At 40.5% G+C, this 15,023-nt stretch overlaps 1 protein-coding gene across 1 annotated transcript in view; it reads left to right on the top strand.

Moving 5' to 3' along the window:
- MREG (melanoregulin) overlaps nucleotides 1-15,023 on the top strand; it is a 29,217-nt gene that overhangs the window by 3,580 nt on the left and 10,614 nt on the right. The window contains exon 2 of the mRNA XM_063116007.1: nucleotides 10,203-10,362. Within this exon, the coding sequence (XP_062972077.1) occupies nucleotides 10,203-10,362 (160 nt within the window). The remainder of the gene's footprint in view (nucleotides 1-10,202; nucleotides 10,363-15,023) is intronic.

Raw genomic sequence — 15,023 nt, 5'->3', positions numbered from 1 at the left:
TTTCAGAAAGCTTAGAATTGCAAACAACAATTTGGTTCACCTTACTGAGGGATGCCCAAACCCTGATCCTTGATTCACTAAGGCCACAGCTAGACCTAAGGTTTATCCTGGGATCATCCAGGGTTCGCCCCTGCCTGAGCACTGGAGCCCCTATGTGTCACCTAGATGAACAGGGTTGACCCCTGGACGATCCAGGGATAAGCCTTAGGTCTAGCTATTGCCTAAGACTCCATCCAAGCAAGTACGCCTGGAATTGCAGCTTGAGTGGGCCTGTTCTGTAGCTGCATGTTGTGGCTTCAATAGCTAAGCAGCTCCGTCTAACATTCTGAGATGCAAATAGTCAGATACTATGGCTCAATTAGGACATTACGTCAAACCATGACTAGCATCAAGGCTTTGTATAGTTGGGCCCTTCCAGGGCTCACACCCCAGGACGGGCTCACTGGCAAGAGCCTCCAGGAGTCCCTCCTTCTCTTCGCTATTTATTTATTTATTTATTTTACATCTCTACTACCCAGTAAGTGAAGCTGTCTGGGCAGATCCAGGGCTGGGCAGAGGGGGGCCCAGTGGGGCCAGTTGGCATAGGCCTACGATTTTGAGGGGGCCTACTCCGAGGCCCCTGGTAGAGGCAAAGATGTCTTCTATACATCTTGAATAAAAGTGCTTGCCATTACCTTTTTTATAAATCATTCTAGTTCATATGTATTTAGAACTGACTAAAAATACTTAATGAGGAGTTTGAAATGGGGCCTACATTTCCCATCTAGCCCTGGCCTATGACCAGCTTTGCCTGGCCCTGGGCAGATCACAAAAATTTATTCTACAAGGTACAGCATAAAATATAAAACATGGAAGCTTAAAACCACAATATAAAACAACCAGAATAAAACCTAGCAGCTTGCTATTTACTGTTTTACTCTGTACAGCACCATGTACATTGATGGTGCTATATAAATAAATAATAATAATAATAATAATGCAGAGGTTTAAAATAAAGATTTAAAACAATAGAACTAAAAGCCTAGGATGCTAAAATACTGGGAAAATTAAAAGGAGAATGACGCCAGAAGGAGAATAACAAAGACGTCAAGTGAACCTCTTTAGAGAGCTCATTCCGCAGCTGGGGTGCCACAGCAGAGAAGGCCCTGTTCCTGGTAGCCACCCTCCTCACTTCCTTTGGCAGAGATTCGAGGAGAAGGACCCCTGAAGAATCATAGAATAGCAGAGTTGGAAGGGGCCTACAAGGCCATCGAGTCCAACCCCCTGCTCAATGCAGGAATCCACCCTAAAGCATCCCTGACAGATGGTTGTCCAGCTGCCTCTTGAAGGCCTCTAGTGTGGGAGAGCCCACAACCTCCCTAGGTAACTGATTCCATTGTCGTACTGCTCTAACAGTCAGGAAGTTTTTCCTGATGTCCAGCTGGAATCTGGCTTCCTTTAATTTGAGCCCGTTATTCCGGGCTCCAGGAGGATACATATGGGAGGAAGCGATCCTTCTGTCTCTTGCTCTGGCCCAGACAATGGTGGTGGTGAGACAAAGGAGCAGTAGATGCTACTGCCTACTCAATCATTGTCTCTCTGTCAATCAAATAAGTGGTAACGATGATGAGAGGGCGGAGAAGCAATAGCAGCTAGTGACAATGGTGATGAGATGGTAGACTCAAAGCTGCTTGTCTGCTTTAATTTTGTAAGTCAGAGATGATGTGACAGTCGTAATGATGGTTTGATAATTCAGACATCCTAAACCATGGTTAAGTTTTTTTTTTATTGATTAACAATACACTAATACAATACTACAATAATCACAACAACACAAGACAAAAAAAACATAATACATAAATTGATTAACCTTATAACATTTCTAATTGATATTTTTACATCATTGCATAACATAAAGTGCACCCCCCCACCCCGGGATCTATTCCTGTTTCCAAAATCTCATTGATTCTTCTGGAGGTGGTTTTCCACTCCCCCTAGATAATACATATTCTAGGAACTGATTCCAAATTCCCTCAAAATCATTCATTTTTGTTATCCCTCTTCTTACTTTTATATTACATGTCAATTTATCATTTATAGCAATATCCCAAATCTCTTTATACCAGTCCTCAACATGATAATCTCCTTGCACCTTCCAGTTCCTAGATATGATCAACCATGCTGCTGTCAGCAAATTCATTATCAGTTCTTTTGTTTCTTTATTACATTTTAAATCTCCATATAATGATAGCAATGCCACTGTAGGTGTCTCTTCAATCTCCATTCCCACTATATCATTTATCTCTTTAAACACCATTTTCCACAGTTTTTGAACAAATACACATTCCCACCACATATGTAAATACGTTCCTTTTTCTTTACATCCTCTCCAGCAATTTGCTGAATACGGCTTGTTTATTTTATTTAATCTCACTGGGGTTAGACACCACCTCCATAGAATCTTATAGTAGTTCTCTTTTATCCTCACTGACATACTTCTCAACACTCTTTGTCTCCATATTCCCTCCCAACTCTGTTGCCCTAGTTGTATCTTCAAATCTGTTTCCCACACCATGTTGCCCATATTTTCTGGTTAAGTTTTTTTAATGGTCGTGGTGTGATGTCTGAACTTAATGAATAAGTTGTTGTGCTGTGGCACAACTTCCTAGGATTGGGTATAGCACTAGTGCAATGGAATATAGTAATTTTAATCCAAACATTGGCCCGTATTTATTTTTATTTAGTACATTTATATCCTGCCTTCTTCCATGATTTAATTTAAGGTGGTGTACATGGGCTTCCCAGCTGGACTTCCATCCAGGCACTGAGGAGACCCGGGCCAGCTTAGCTTCAGTGTGGTGGCTGCATCATTTGCCCTCAGAATTTGTCCTGGGACCTGTAGCAGATATGAGCTGCGAACTGCAAGGCAACTATGTGCCACTTCTCTAATCAGGAGAGTTTAAAGCAAATGTGACAGAACTGGACTTCTGTTGTACTTGCTATGTATAGGATGGTAAGCTCAGCTTCTGCAGGACAGGCTTCTGCCATAGGTCCCATCTAAAGCCCATCCACAGTATATAGTTGTAAATGTTCTTTTGTGAAGTTCAAAGGCTGTTGATGCTTCCAGGCAATAATCTTCTGGGTTGATTGTCTTTTTATTGTTTTTTTGCGGGGTGGGGAGGGGGAGTTATTAGTGCTTTAAAGAAGCAACTAACAAAACAACGTAGTTTGGCGCTGGAAGGTGTTTTCGTTGCTGTTGCTGTGTTTGACTTTTATTTTTCATATTATGAAATTCTGCAGCTTCCAGAAGTGTTAATAATACATCCTGCTATGATGTCATTCCGCACACCCAAGTGATATTTGTTCATTCATGCCATTCTGTAACTGATTTCAAATGTCAGCATGCAGCTTCTCCCAGCTCAGAGCTTGGCACTCCTTAAACAATAGGCATTAAAGGCTAAGTCAGTTGCATAAATCCTTCTTAGTATGTGGTTTAAACCCATTTGGTTAATGGTGTTGATCTACTAATTGAGCACATGCATTATATGTACTTGCTTAGTCTTACGTTTTAAAGTATTGCAATTCAATGTGTCTATTCTAGTCTTCTATAGAAGACACAGAACATCTATTTGTTATGGACTTGATCAGTACTAAGTTGATCAGCCATCTGTAACGTCTGTGTAGCAACTGATGAACTCTTATCTATGGACTGTCTCAGACATTATGCATTTCCCGCATGAAAAGCAATTGTGTGTAGGAACACACACACCCCTAAAAACCATATGTAATGCTCACATGTGTGCCAGTTACATATAGTGAAATAGATGTGTGGATGGTTGTTGTACTTGGTAATGAATACTTTTTCCTACGCAAAAGTTTGTTGTGTTTGAAAGATTTAGTGGCACGATCATACAGTTCCTTCAGCTAGAACTCGTTCCCAAGAATAAGAAACCAACTATCATAATTTATATTGCAACATAATCCAAAGGATCTCTCAGCATGTGATGCCCTGTGTTGCTGCTGCCCTACTACAAAGGTTTGCACCGGATATTTGCCGTAATACCAAGTGCCCACTTACGCAGGACATCTTTCTTTAGTAGCATTTCAAAGTACTGATCCAGTTACTTAGTAATTGCTTTACATAGGAAATCCTATAGAGGAATTGGAGTATAAGTGGCCTGCCGCAAGTGGTGTTTAAAATTAAACTAGGTTCAGATAGTGACAGAATGACTAAAAGCCGATGACTGGCTTTTAAAATACATAAGAACTCTACAGTTAAACATACTTTTTCAGGCAAGCATATTTGTTCAAGTCTTAAACTTAAAAATGGTAGTAGAAAATGACATTTCTTAAGTAAGTAGAGATGGCTTTAGTCTACCTTATGACTAAGAATTGAGGTAGCAAACCCTAGTCAATCAGTTTGATTTCTTTTAAAAAGATGCTGATGATAAAAATGTAATTATTTTCAGTATTAGTACACATGGTGCCTGCTCCCGACAGTTTTTATCTTGGAAGCATTATTCTCTATTGTGTGTCTTGAAGGGGGAAAGAATGCTAATTTAAGATGGTGTCTGCCCCACTAAAAATCTGATTCTTTTCTTCAAATTCAGTCTTAATTCATATGCAGAGTTATGCAGATTTAATTAATAAAATAATTGTAGAGCTCTGTGCTTAACTCCCATGACTAATCAACCAGGATTTCTTTAACTGGGTGACAGTCCTACTAAGAATCTGTCTGGGCACAAAGATTTCACCTATGCAGCTATACTACGAAGAGGTAGGTTTCTGTCATTCCTCTTAAGGAGGAATGTGATCTTTGTGAGATCATATAACTGATTTTTTTTTAAATGAACTAACGTAATGGTCCTGCCTAATTGAAGTGGCCCATTAAAGAATAAGTGCTTCATGACTTAATTCCTGTTTCACAATCTGTGGAGAAATTATCATGGCAGTGCAACCTAAATGAATTGTTTAGCATTTAATTGAGCTCCTGTAAATGGTATGTGCTAATCCAAACCCATTACGTCTAAAGACATTGTCAATATCTTACTGTGGAAATACCACCCTCTGTTGTTTAATATTCTCAGAGCAGCCACAAATAGAAAGTATTCAGTCTTCTAATTGCAGAATATTTTTAAATATGTAGGAAAGTGAAACGTCCGTGTTCAACAATGAAAGGCCAGCTGTCCAGGGTATCAAATGGCTTCCACATTCTACTGTTCTCTGTGAGATGGAGAGGCCTAAGCATGTTATATTTTGTGAGAAGTGTGTCCTTAATGGACTGAAAAAAGCATCTTGTTGCAATAGTATTGACTAAAAGTGAACCTTGCCAGTTGCTTTCTATAAGTATAGTATAATATAGCACTTTGAAGCACTGATTTTTGTTCTTTTGATTAAGTATACCCAGTACTTCCAGGGAGTAATGTGAAGAATGCTTTAAATAAAGGAGTTATTTATATTTTCACAAATTGGCAGCAGTTAGTGCTGGAGTCATTATTTTCAAACCCCCAGCTTCCTTTTAATGATTCTTACTAGCTTTCAATTCATGATGGTGAAGTTCAGTGCCGCTGATTGCAATATTTTTCCTGTGATTAAATTTATTCAGGAACAGTGTGTGTGTTTGAAATACTTGAGGCCAAACTAGATGTGATGTAACAGACTGGGGAACAGGATCTTCCAGGGTTTCTTTTTTTAAAAAATGTTAATAACAACCATGGGGAGGTCAATTCACATTGGAACCATTGTACTGGAGTGGACTTACAATGTTTTCCTCACATCATTTTCCTCCTATTTTTTAAAAATCTTTTATTTGCCCTGTAGAGCAAAATATATAGTGTACTTCCTGTTAAGGCCTTTATGGTGCCATCACTTGCCTCATTCACAGAATTTTACTGGGGGCCTAGATGTCATTGTGATCCTCCTGTCTTTTCCCACCACTACTTCAATTTTTTTCTTCTTATTGTTGAAAATCCGTTAAGGAAGAAAATATGAAATAGCTGCACAATGCCTTCTGATTGTTCGCCTTTTCCTCCAGGAATTTATCCACAACCCTATTAAAGTCATCTAAATTGGTGGCTATCACCACATCTTGTGGCAGTGAATTCCATAGCTCAACTATAAGTTGTGTGAAGAAGTACTTAGAATCATAACATAGAACCATAGAATAGTAGAGTTGGAAGGGGCCTCTAAGGCCATAGAGTCCAACCCCCTGCTCAATGCAGTAATCCACCCTAAAGCATACCTGACAAATGTCCAGCTGCCTCTTGAATGCCTCTAGTGTGGGAGAGCCCACAACTTTCCTAGGTAACTGGTTCCATTGTTGTACTGCTCTAACAGTCTGAAAGTTTTTCCTGATGTCCAGCCGGAATCTGGCTTCCTGTAACTTGAGCCCGTTATTCCGTGTCCTGCACTCTGGGATGATCAAGAAGAGATCCCGGCCCTCCTTTTAAGTATTTGAAGAGTGCTATCATGTCTCCCCTCAATCTCTCTTCTCCAGGCTAAACATGTTCTGTTGTTTCAGTCTCTCTTCATAGGTCTTTGTTTCCGGACCCCTGATCATCCTGGTTGCCCTCTTCTGAACACGCTCCAGCTTGTCTGCGTCCTTCTTGAATTGTGGAGCCCAGAACTGGATGCAATACTCTAGATGAGGCCTAACCAGGGCCGAATAGAGAGGAACCAGTACCTCATGTGATTTGGAAGCTGTACTCCTATTAATGCAGCCCAAAATAGCATTTGCCTTTCTTGCAGCCATACCGCACTGTTGGCTCATATTCAGCTTGTGATCTACAACAATTCCAGATAAATCTTCCTTTTATCTGTCCTGAATCTCTCACCAATCAGCTTCATCGGATGACCCCGTTGGGTTCTGGTATTATGGGAGAGGGAGAAAAATGTCTCCCTGTCAACATTCTCCACACCATGTATAATTTTGTACCCCACTATCATGTCTCCCCTTAAAGTCTTTTCCCCCCAAGCTGAACAATGTAACCTTCCCTCACAGGGGAGATGCTCCAGTCCCTTGATCATTTTAGCTGTCCTTTTCTGCCCTTTTTCCAGCTCTGCAATATCTTTTTTAGATGTGGTGACCAAAACTGTACACAGTATTCAAAGTGTGGTCGCACCATAGATGTGTATAAAGGCAGTATTACATTGGCAGTTTTATTCTCAAATTCTTTTCTAATAATGTATAACATGGAGTTACAGCAGCCCCTGTATCACAGTCCGTGTATCACATCTAGTTTTGCCCATACCAGCCCCATTCCATGGGCTAAGATTGGGCAGCTCTTTAAGAATATAGAATGCTACTGTTAAGCGGTGTGTCTCAACCTTTGAACGTGATTCCTCATTCCTTCCAATCCTTCTCACTGGCAAATAACTACCTGTAGCTATCTCTTCAGAATGTGAATGGATACAAAGAACCTTTACACATAGCCACAAGCATGCTGCTCACTCCTGTCTGCATAAAGGGGGCCTGTACCTTGGGGTGGACACTTGTCCAACTGTCATTAAAGGGGAGCGCTAAAATAGATCATCTTGGACTAGTTCTTGAAGGCTGGTGGACCACTGAGGATATGATGTGGCCAGCGATGCTCCACCATGTTCCCTCCCTGTTGGCAGCCTTCATGTTTAGCGTAGCTGTTTTAGTAGCTGCAGTGCTTCAGCCACTGTCTTGGTTTTCCCTCTGCCCTGAAGCTTTGCAGCCTCCCCCCACCCTCTTCCTTGGTATCTTGTGCCATCCCAGGGATCTTGCTGCTCTCAAGATTAAAAACTACAGCTGTTAGGGCTTTTCTACATGAAGATTTTAACCTGCGCCTTTACCGAGGTTTCTGCTTTCTGGTCCTTTGCCAGGATTAAGATCAGCTTTTTTCTTAGGGTTTTTCTTTCTGTGCCTTTCTATGTGTACCATTATAGAACCACAGGGTGGCACTGTGGTATAGCAGAATTGCAAAATTACACAAGATTTCTATGGCGTTAAAGAGCCCATTCGGATAATGGTCGCATAGTTCAGGGGAGGCCCTGGAGGACAACGATACCATGTAAAGGACTAGCAGAGTACTGTGAGTGAGAAATCATGAACTTATAATAAAAGCCATGAGTAAAAATACTATTAAATAAAGCAGACTGTATGAAATGATGCAGCTTCATATTAGCCTTGACCTGAGTTTGTTTCTACATGTTTCAAGTTGTTCCAGGGCTCCTTGGTAAAGATGAGTTGTGGACATGTTATCCTAGCACTCTTGCTACATCAGTTTGTTGAGCAATGGCATCTTTATTCATGCTGGGGAACAAACCAAGATGTGTAGTGGGGAGTGAAGGGAAGTGGAAGCAACTTTAAAACATTACACCTCTATCTCAGTATGTAAAGGCTTCATTTTCTTCCCTTTGCACGTAAACAGCAAAAATCCTTTGAAACACAACAGGAAGAATAAATCTTGTGTGTAGTTGAATGCATAGATAGGGTAGTTCACCCAAACTTATTATGAACAGTGTTTCTTAGGGAGGCTTACCCTTTTGCTCTGGGTAAGCTGTTTTCTACAAGTAATTGTTGTACTTGCTGTGCCCCATGGCTTATTTCCCCATATTTCTCAGGTGAAAATAGGGGTGCATGTATCTGTACTACCTGTTCTTATACCCTGGAGCAATCCCTCTCCCACATTGTGCACTTTGAAAAGTTGGCCAGAACTCTTTCCTAAGAACAGATCAAACAGAATATTGAATGGATCTGGTTGCAGTTTTTATTGGAAAAGTACAGCTCAAACACATACAGCAACATTTACTATTGAATTGGCACCACTTATGAAACAGATAAAAGGGAAGAAGTGTGAACTCTGTGTTCATGTTCGTGCCTGTGCATTTAAAGGTGCATCCAGAACTAAGCAGTATTTATGTTTAGGAGACCTGGAGAAGCAGGTTGAAACTTGAAGAGTTCTACCATACATGTTGTTCACAAACAACACCTAAAAAGCACCCTGTCAGCAGCCCACCATAATCAAAATAGAGGCAGATATAGCTTACGCCATGGTGTAGAAAAAGCTTTATGTTAGCAGTACAGTCTTTGTCCTTGAAAGTTAGCAGTGATTGGTAAGAGTAAAATTTAAGGAGATGCTTAGTGAGCAAATGGTTTCAGGCTACTTGTCTCCCCACCCACCTTCAACCAGCATCAAGATGATTCACAGTTATAAACAAACTTGAGCAACAGAAATTGCTTCGTACCTCTCTTATAGTTTTGTACCTCTCATGGTTCCTAGTAGGAGATGTTTGTGACCACTTTGGTACAAGAAGCAGCTGTACGTTTGAGGACTTTCCAAAGAGTTCCAGTAAGAATGAAAAAATGTATTGTGGCCCTGTGTATTGAAGCATAATCTCACTCTCCTCCTTCAGCAAAAGAAAGATAACATTTGTCTTCATTCCTAGGACTTAATAATGTCAACAACATGATTATTATTTAGAGAAATAAAATCGCAGTTTCCTACAAAAGGGATGAAGCAAAAATTGTGTTTTTGCAATACAAACCTCTTATATAGTACAATGAGCTGTAAATACTCAGTGTAAATACTCAGTGTGGAGATACTACCTTTTCCTTGGGTCTTTGGTTCCTTTCATCCAGATTCTATGGTAGGGGTGGGCAACTTGTGGCCCTTCAGATGTTTTGACTTAAAACTCCCATCAGCCCTAGCCAGCATAGTCAACGGCAAAGGACGGTGAGAATTGTAAGCCAAAATATCTGGAAGGCCATGAATTACTCACCCCAGCCCTATTGGTTCATGATACGATACTAAAATATTTCTAAAATAAATAATACTTAAATGCAGCCATAGTGGGCCCTGATTTAGACTGGGGTTTCAGCTCTGGGGGTTAATGGGTAACAATGACCCCATGCAGTTTTTCCAATAATATCTTGAGAGGGTGGAGGTGGGTAGATCAAATACTGGATTTCCTGTGTAATATGTAGTTTTCCCCTCATTCCATGGCAATTCTGCTTGTGGCCAGTCCTTTCTGGTAGCTCTCTGACCACTGGTGAGCCATAGTCAGGTCAACCATGAAAGCAGGCAAGTAATCTCAGCTAAGCATTTTCCCTTTTTGTATGGGAGACTCCTAACTCTGCCCCCACCCACCAGCTCCCCAGCAACTAATGATGCTAGCAATTCATATGATTTGCACCATTTTTCCAAAGCTGGCTTGCTAATACAGTTTTCAATTTCTTTTTCTTTATTGCACTTCAGTAATAACAACCCTTATGCTTCATTTGGAGCAACACAGGCATGGGATGAAGAGAAGAACCTGTGGAGCGCCCCTCATGACATCTCCCACACAGAAGCAGATGATGACCGGATACTCTATAACCTAATTGTGGTTAGAGATAAACTGGACAAAGATTCTGAGGTAAGGCCTATACACAGACCTTGAACTTCCTATAAATGGTTGGTCAATTTTTTTTATTTTTAAAAACCCCATTAATATTAGTCTGCTGATTGACTTGATACATTGTTGCTCGTTAGTTCTGTCACTTGCTCTCGAAAAACTGAACGTTGCATTTTAAAACGTTAATTTGCATGTATAACTCTACAGCAATAAACAATATGGAATAATTAAAATGTCTAACTAGATTAAGTAAAAGAGGTGCTTAGGAAAGGAGGGGCAATGAATAATGTTTGATAAATGATCCCTACCTCCAGACTGCTGAAACCAAGTATTCCGTGAGGTTACCGCAAGATAGCTGCATCATCTGTTTTTTTATTTAAAATGTTTATGTGCTGCCTCTCCATCAAAACCAATCTACAAGGAGGCTCATAGGGATTAACCACACCATCACCACCAATAAAACATTACAAATGCAGTATCTAAGCAGCATGAATAAATAATGCACTGCAGCGTGTGTGTGCATGTGTGTGTGAGAGAGAGAGAGAGTGTGTGTGTGTGTGTGTGTGTGAGAGAGAGAGAGAGAGAGAGAGAGAGATGTCACACAATACCCTAACAAAACAAGCATGAGGATGCAAATATTGTCTGCTTCCTTCCCCTAAAATTTGACAGAAAAATGTAGCCTTAAGGTCTCCTCTAAAACTGAAAAGGCAAGAGACTGAGGCCTTAGCTAGAACTAAGGTTTATCCCGGGATTGTCCCTGCCTGCTCCCAGGATATCCTGTGTGTTATTTACATGAACAGGGATGACCCCAGGACAATCCCGTGATAACCCTTAGGTCTAGCTAAAGCCTGAGTCTGCTTAGATTCTAATGCACGGGTGCTATTGAAGAGAAGGCTCCAACTCTTAGAGCTACCCATCATGCCTCAAACCATGAGGGTCCATGGAGCAGGGCCTCTCAGGACAGCCTGGGCAATCAGGCTGGTTCATATGGGAATGAAGCAGTGTTAAAGGCTGTTGTAAAGCCGTTTAAAAGCAATTCTGTTTTGATATATTTATTTGCAATATTTATATACTGCTCTATATCTAAAATAGTTTCCTAAGCAGTGAACATAGCAATAAAACAGTAAAAAGATTGAAACAGCATATTACCATTCTTCAGTTTAAACAGAATACTGATAAAAGTGGTGGCTGGTTAATTGAGGAATGCTTCCTGGAAAAGAGCTGTGTTCAGGTGACAACAGAGGCAGCACAGTGTTGGTGCCTGGGGCAGAGAAATCTAAAGAAAAGGAGCCACCACACGAAAGGCTCTTCACCTGGTGGATTCCAATTGGCCCAAAGATCCATGTGGAACCACTAGGAGCATGCCCTCTGGTGCCCACAGTGACAGTTTCAGTCTTGAGACTGAAATCATGAAATCTGCCAAGGTTATAACCAGATGTCAAAAATAAAACATAGTTACTGCTGCCTTGATAAATTACTTGCAAAGGCTGTTCTTCAGCTCCACCAAATAGTAGGTGTGGTGGTGGACAGCTGTCCTTCATGAGCATTTGGAATGTGAGAAAAAGGTAATGTGCTGTAAAATAGTTCGGTAGCAAAAGTATATAGACCATAGGCTGTGGTAGGTGCATGGCAAATTTGCTGTATGTCTTCCAGGGGCAGCACAGTCTAGGTTCAATTTCAGTTTTGAGAACAAAACACCCATGGAATCTACATAATATTTGCTTCATTTTCTACTGAACCAAAATGCTTGCCCTGAATTTAGCCACCCTCTTCACAGGTGGTAAAGTTGGGATTCTCTGTATTCTCTTGCCGCTTCCAGCTGCGGTTCTGTGTGATTGGTGAAGGGCATTTCTTCCCCTCCCCCACCGCCCACCCCCACCTCAGGCAAACAGAGGGAAGACAGGAAGCATTACAAGATGAAATATCATTAAGCCAATTGGGAGAAAAATGCTTCCTGCCTTGACTCTGCATGCTGAAACGGGGGTGGTGGTGGTGGGTGGTAGCCAGGACTGTAAGATATGCAAGAAAATATGAGTCATGGGGGAAGTTCAGGAATCTCAGCAATTTAAACTGAATTCAGCCCTACCTTATTTACAAATAGACAAGAACAGCGTGAATATAGGGAAGAGTATGCACTGCTATTACATGTCGGATCTCTGTACTCCAAGGTGCCTTCAGCCAATTCAGTGGCATTTTTCTTCTGTCCAAAATATGGAAGATAATGACTTGCCCAAAGCCATCCAGTGAACTTTGCAACAGAGCAAGAATTACTACCCAAGCTTTTTGCCTCTGAAGCCTTCATTCTAACCGCAGCTCCATGTAGTATTTTATGACTAAAGTAACTTTTTCAGCATTGCCTGGATTAGAGACACACACATTGAGGGCAGTATCTTTATATCCTATCTTGGATAGGATATAAAGATAGGATCCTATCCTATCTTTATATCCTATCTTTATACACCCTATCTTGTAGGGTGCCATAACCTGGAAGCTAGCCTTGGCACTTCTTTTTAATTTGTCTTGATGCCTTACTTTAAACTTGGCATGGACTTATTTTGATTAGCCGCATTTTCGGTGAACTAAAATCTTAATTATACTTGTCGTGCTTGCTTGTCAAAAGAGGGAAACATTGATTTTAAGGAAGTCATAATCTGCAGTCACACAGTTTTTTTCCTTCGAGTTGATGGACAAACTTTATTTTGGGGATATTGTGAGTGATAAACAAGATCAGGCGGAAACAGTGTGATGACTGTGGTTGGAATAGAGTGGTTTGGACTAAAAGTTTTGTCTCTTAGTTGATAAAAGACATAGTTTTATAATGGAGGGCCTTCCTTTAACTAAATCCCACAAGGGAGGAATATACAATTTGAAAATCATTTTAAGTCTTACAGTCAAGGACAAATGTATAACATCCTCAATATATAGAGGTTTACAAAGACAAACCTTACCCTACTTAGGGCCACTGGGCTGTGGTGATACCATAGGATTGGCCCTGTCCTGATAATAAGAAGGATGTTGAAAATCTCATATTCAGAACAATGAGTTGGACCTTTTGTTTCCATGACATTGCTTCCATTTCCTCAACTGCAGTCAGCATACATTATGTTGCCTGTTTGAAAGCAATCTTCAACTAAAAAATCAAGGCTAATTTAAGAGCCTCAGACTTTGCACCTAATTCAGCATAAATCACCCTACTTGAGGCTGGAACTGAAACTGGTCTACACACACACACACACCTTTTAGCAAGTCCCAATTAACCATGACCCATAAAGGGGCTTTGTAAATTAATTGTGGCAGAATCCTGACCATATACAATTCTAAGATTAGTTGAACTAAAGTGCCCCTTTTACACGATAGAACACATTATTGTGTTTCTATCATCTAAGAAAGGTACTCAGTTGCATTTTAGAAGACCATTCACCTGATCACTGGAAAGCAATCCTGAAGTACTAAAAAAGAAAAACTTGGTCTAAACTGTTCCCATCCAGTATCCAATTATAAATGTGTTTGGGTACAAATCATTAGCTTAATGTTGGTGAAAAGCTGTTCATTCTGATAGTACAGACTAAACTGCCTTAAAATATGGGTATATGAAATTAGAACAGCATCAACCTCATAAAGAAGGATGACAGTCTTATTAATTGTTGGCTTAATTGGGAAATAACTATTGCTTTTAAGGAACTCCACCACATCATCCTTGTCCCACACCGTTTGTATCTGACACTGGGTTAGATAGTTGTCCATTGCATTCTGCTCATAATTCTTAAAATGTGTCAGAGTATAAACTCATAATGCAGTTTAGTAGCTTTTTGTATCAACACCCAGGACTTGTAATTTATTCAGGAAATGCTGCCAATGGATAGAATCAAAGGCAGCCATGATAAAAGAATGTAGTCAAGAAACTAAGCCAACGAGATTACAAAGGAACTCTTGGAATAGAAGCTACCGAACCTTCTTTCCTGTTTCCAGAAATGGCTTGGTAATCCTGCTTGTCACCATATTATAGTGTTGAAGTGGCCAAATAAATCCCTCTTTGCAATGAAAGAGTAGGACTGAGATACTCTCCAATTAGTGAGTGATCTAGGAAAGCAGATGACAAGGAAAGTAAAAGTCCAGAGAAGGGCGGGGGAAGAGTGTGGTTAGAGCTGCTTAAAGGTAGATGGGGAAAGCAAGCACAGATTTCAAATGCCTTCTTCCCACCTGAGTCAAAGACAAAACTCCATTTCTACGTTTTCCCTAAAGAGGACTCAGCTTTTTCTAAAATGCAAAGGTTTTAGGTAAGAACTATAATGGCATGTGACTGGGCATAATCCTCTTAGTGCTGCTGTTACATTCCTGCTCCTGAAATGCATCAATATAGCTAGTAGCATTTTAGTGCCAGATTCCCTGGAATGTTTCTCAGTGGGTGGTTTGAGTTTATGCTTATGTTGCCAGGTAAAAGTTTGAATGAAGGGCAATCCTTATCGTTAATTCTGCAGCACGATTGATCCTGAATATTCTACTAAGTGGGATTCTTTGAGACTTAAATCTCCATTGTTGCAATATCTTACTGTTCTGCAAAGTTAACTGTACTCTGAATAATACAATGGCTCACTACGTGTGTGATGGTCAGCTCTCTTTTGTGTGCTATCCATAGTTGAGTAGAAGTCTAAAAAGGACTCTGACCTATGGCATAGGGCCAG

This window comes from Elgaria multicarinata, chromosome 2 (genome assembly GCF_023053635.1).
Source record: "Elgaria multicarinata webbii isolate HBS135686 ecotype San Diego chromosome 2, rElgMul1.1.pri, whole genome shotgun sequence".
In the NCBI taxonomy this organism is placed as follows: Eukaryota; Metazoa; Chordata; class Lepidosauria; order Squamata; family Anguidae; genus Elgaria; species Elgaria multicarinata.
The sequence above is the reverse complement of the archived record's forward strand: the minus strand, read 5'-3'. Positions and strand labels throughout refer to the sequence as shown.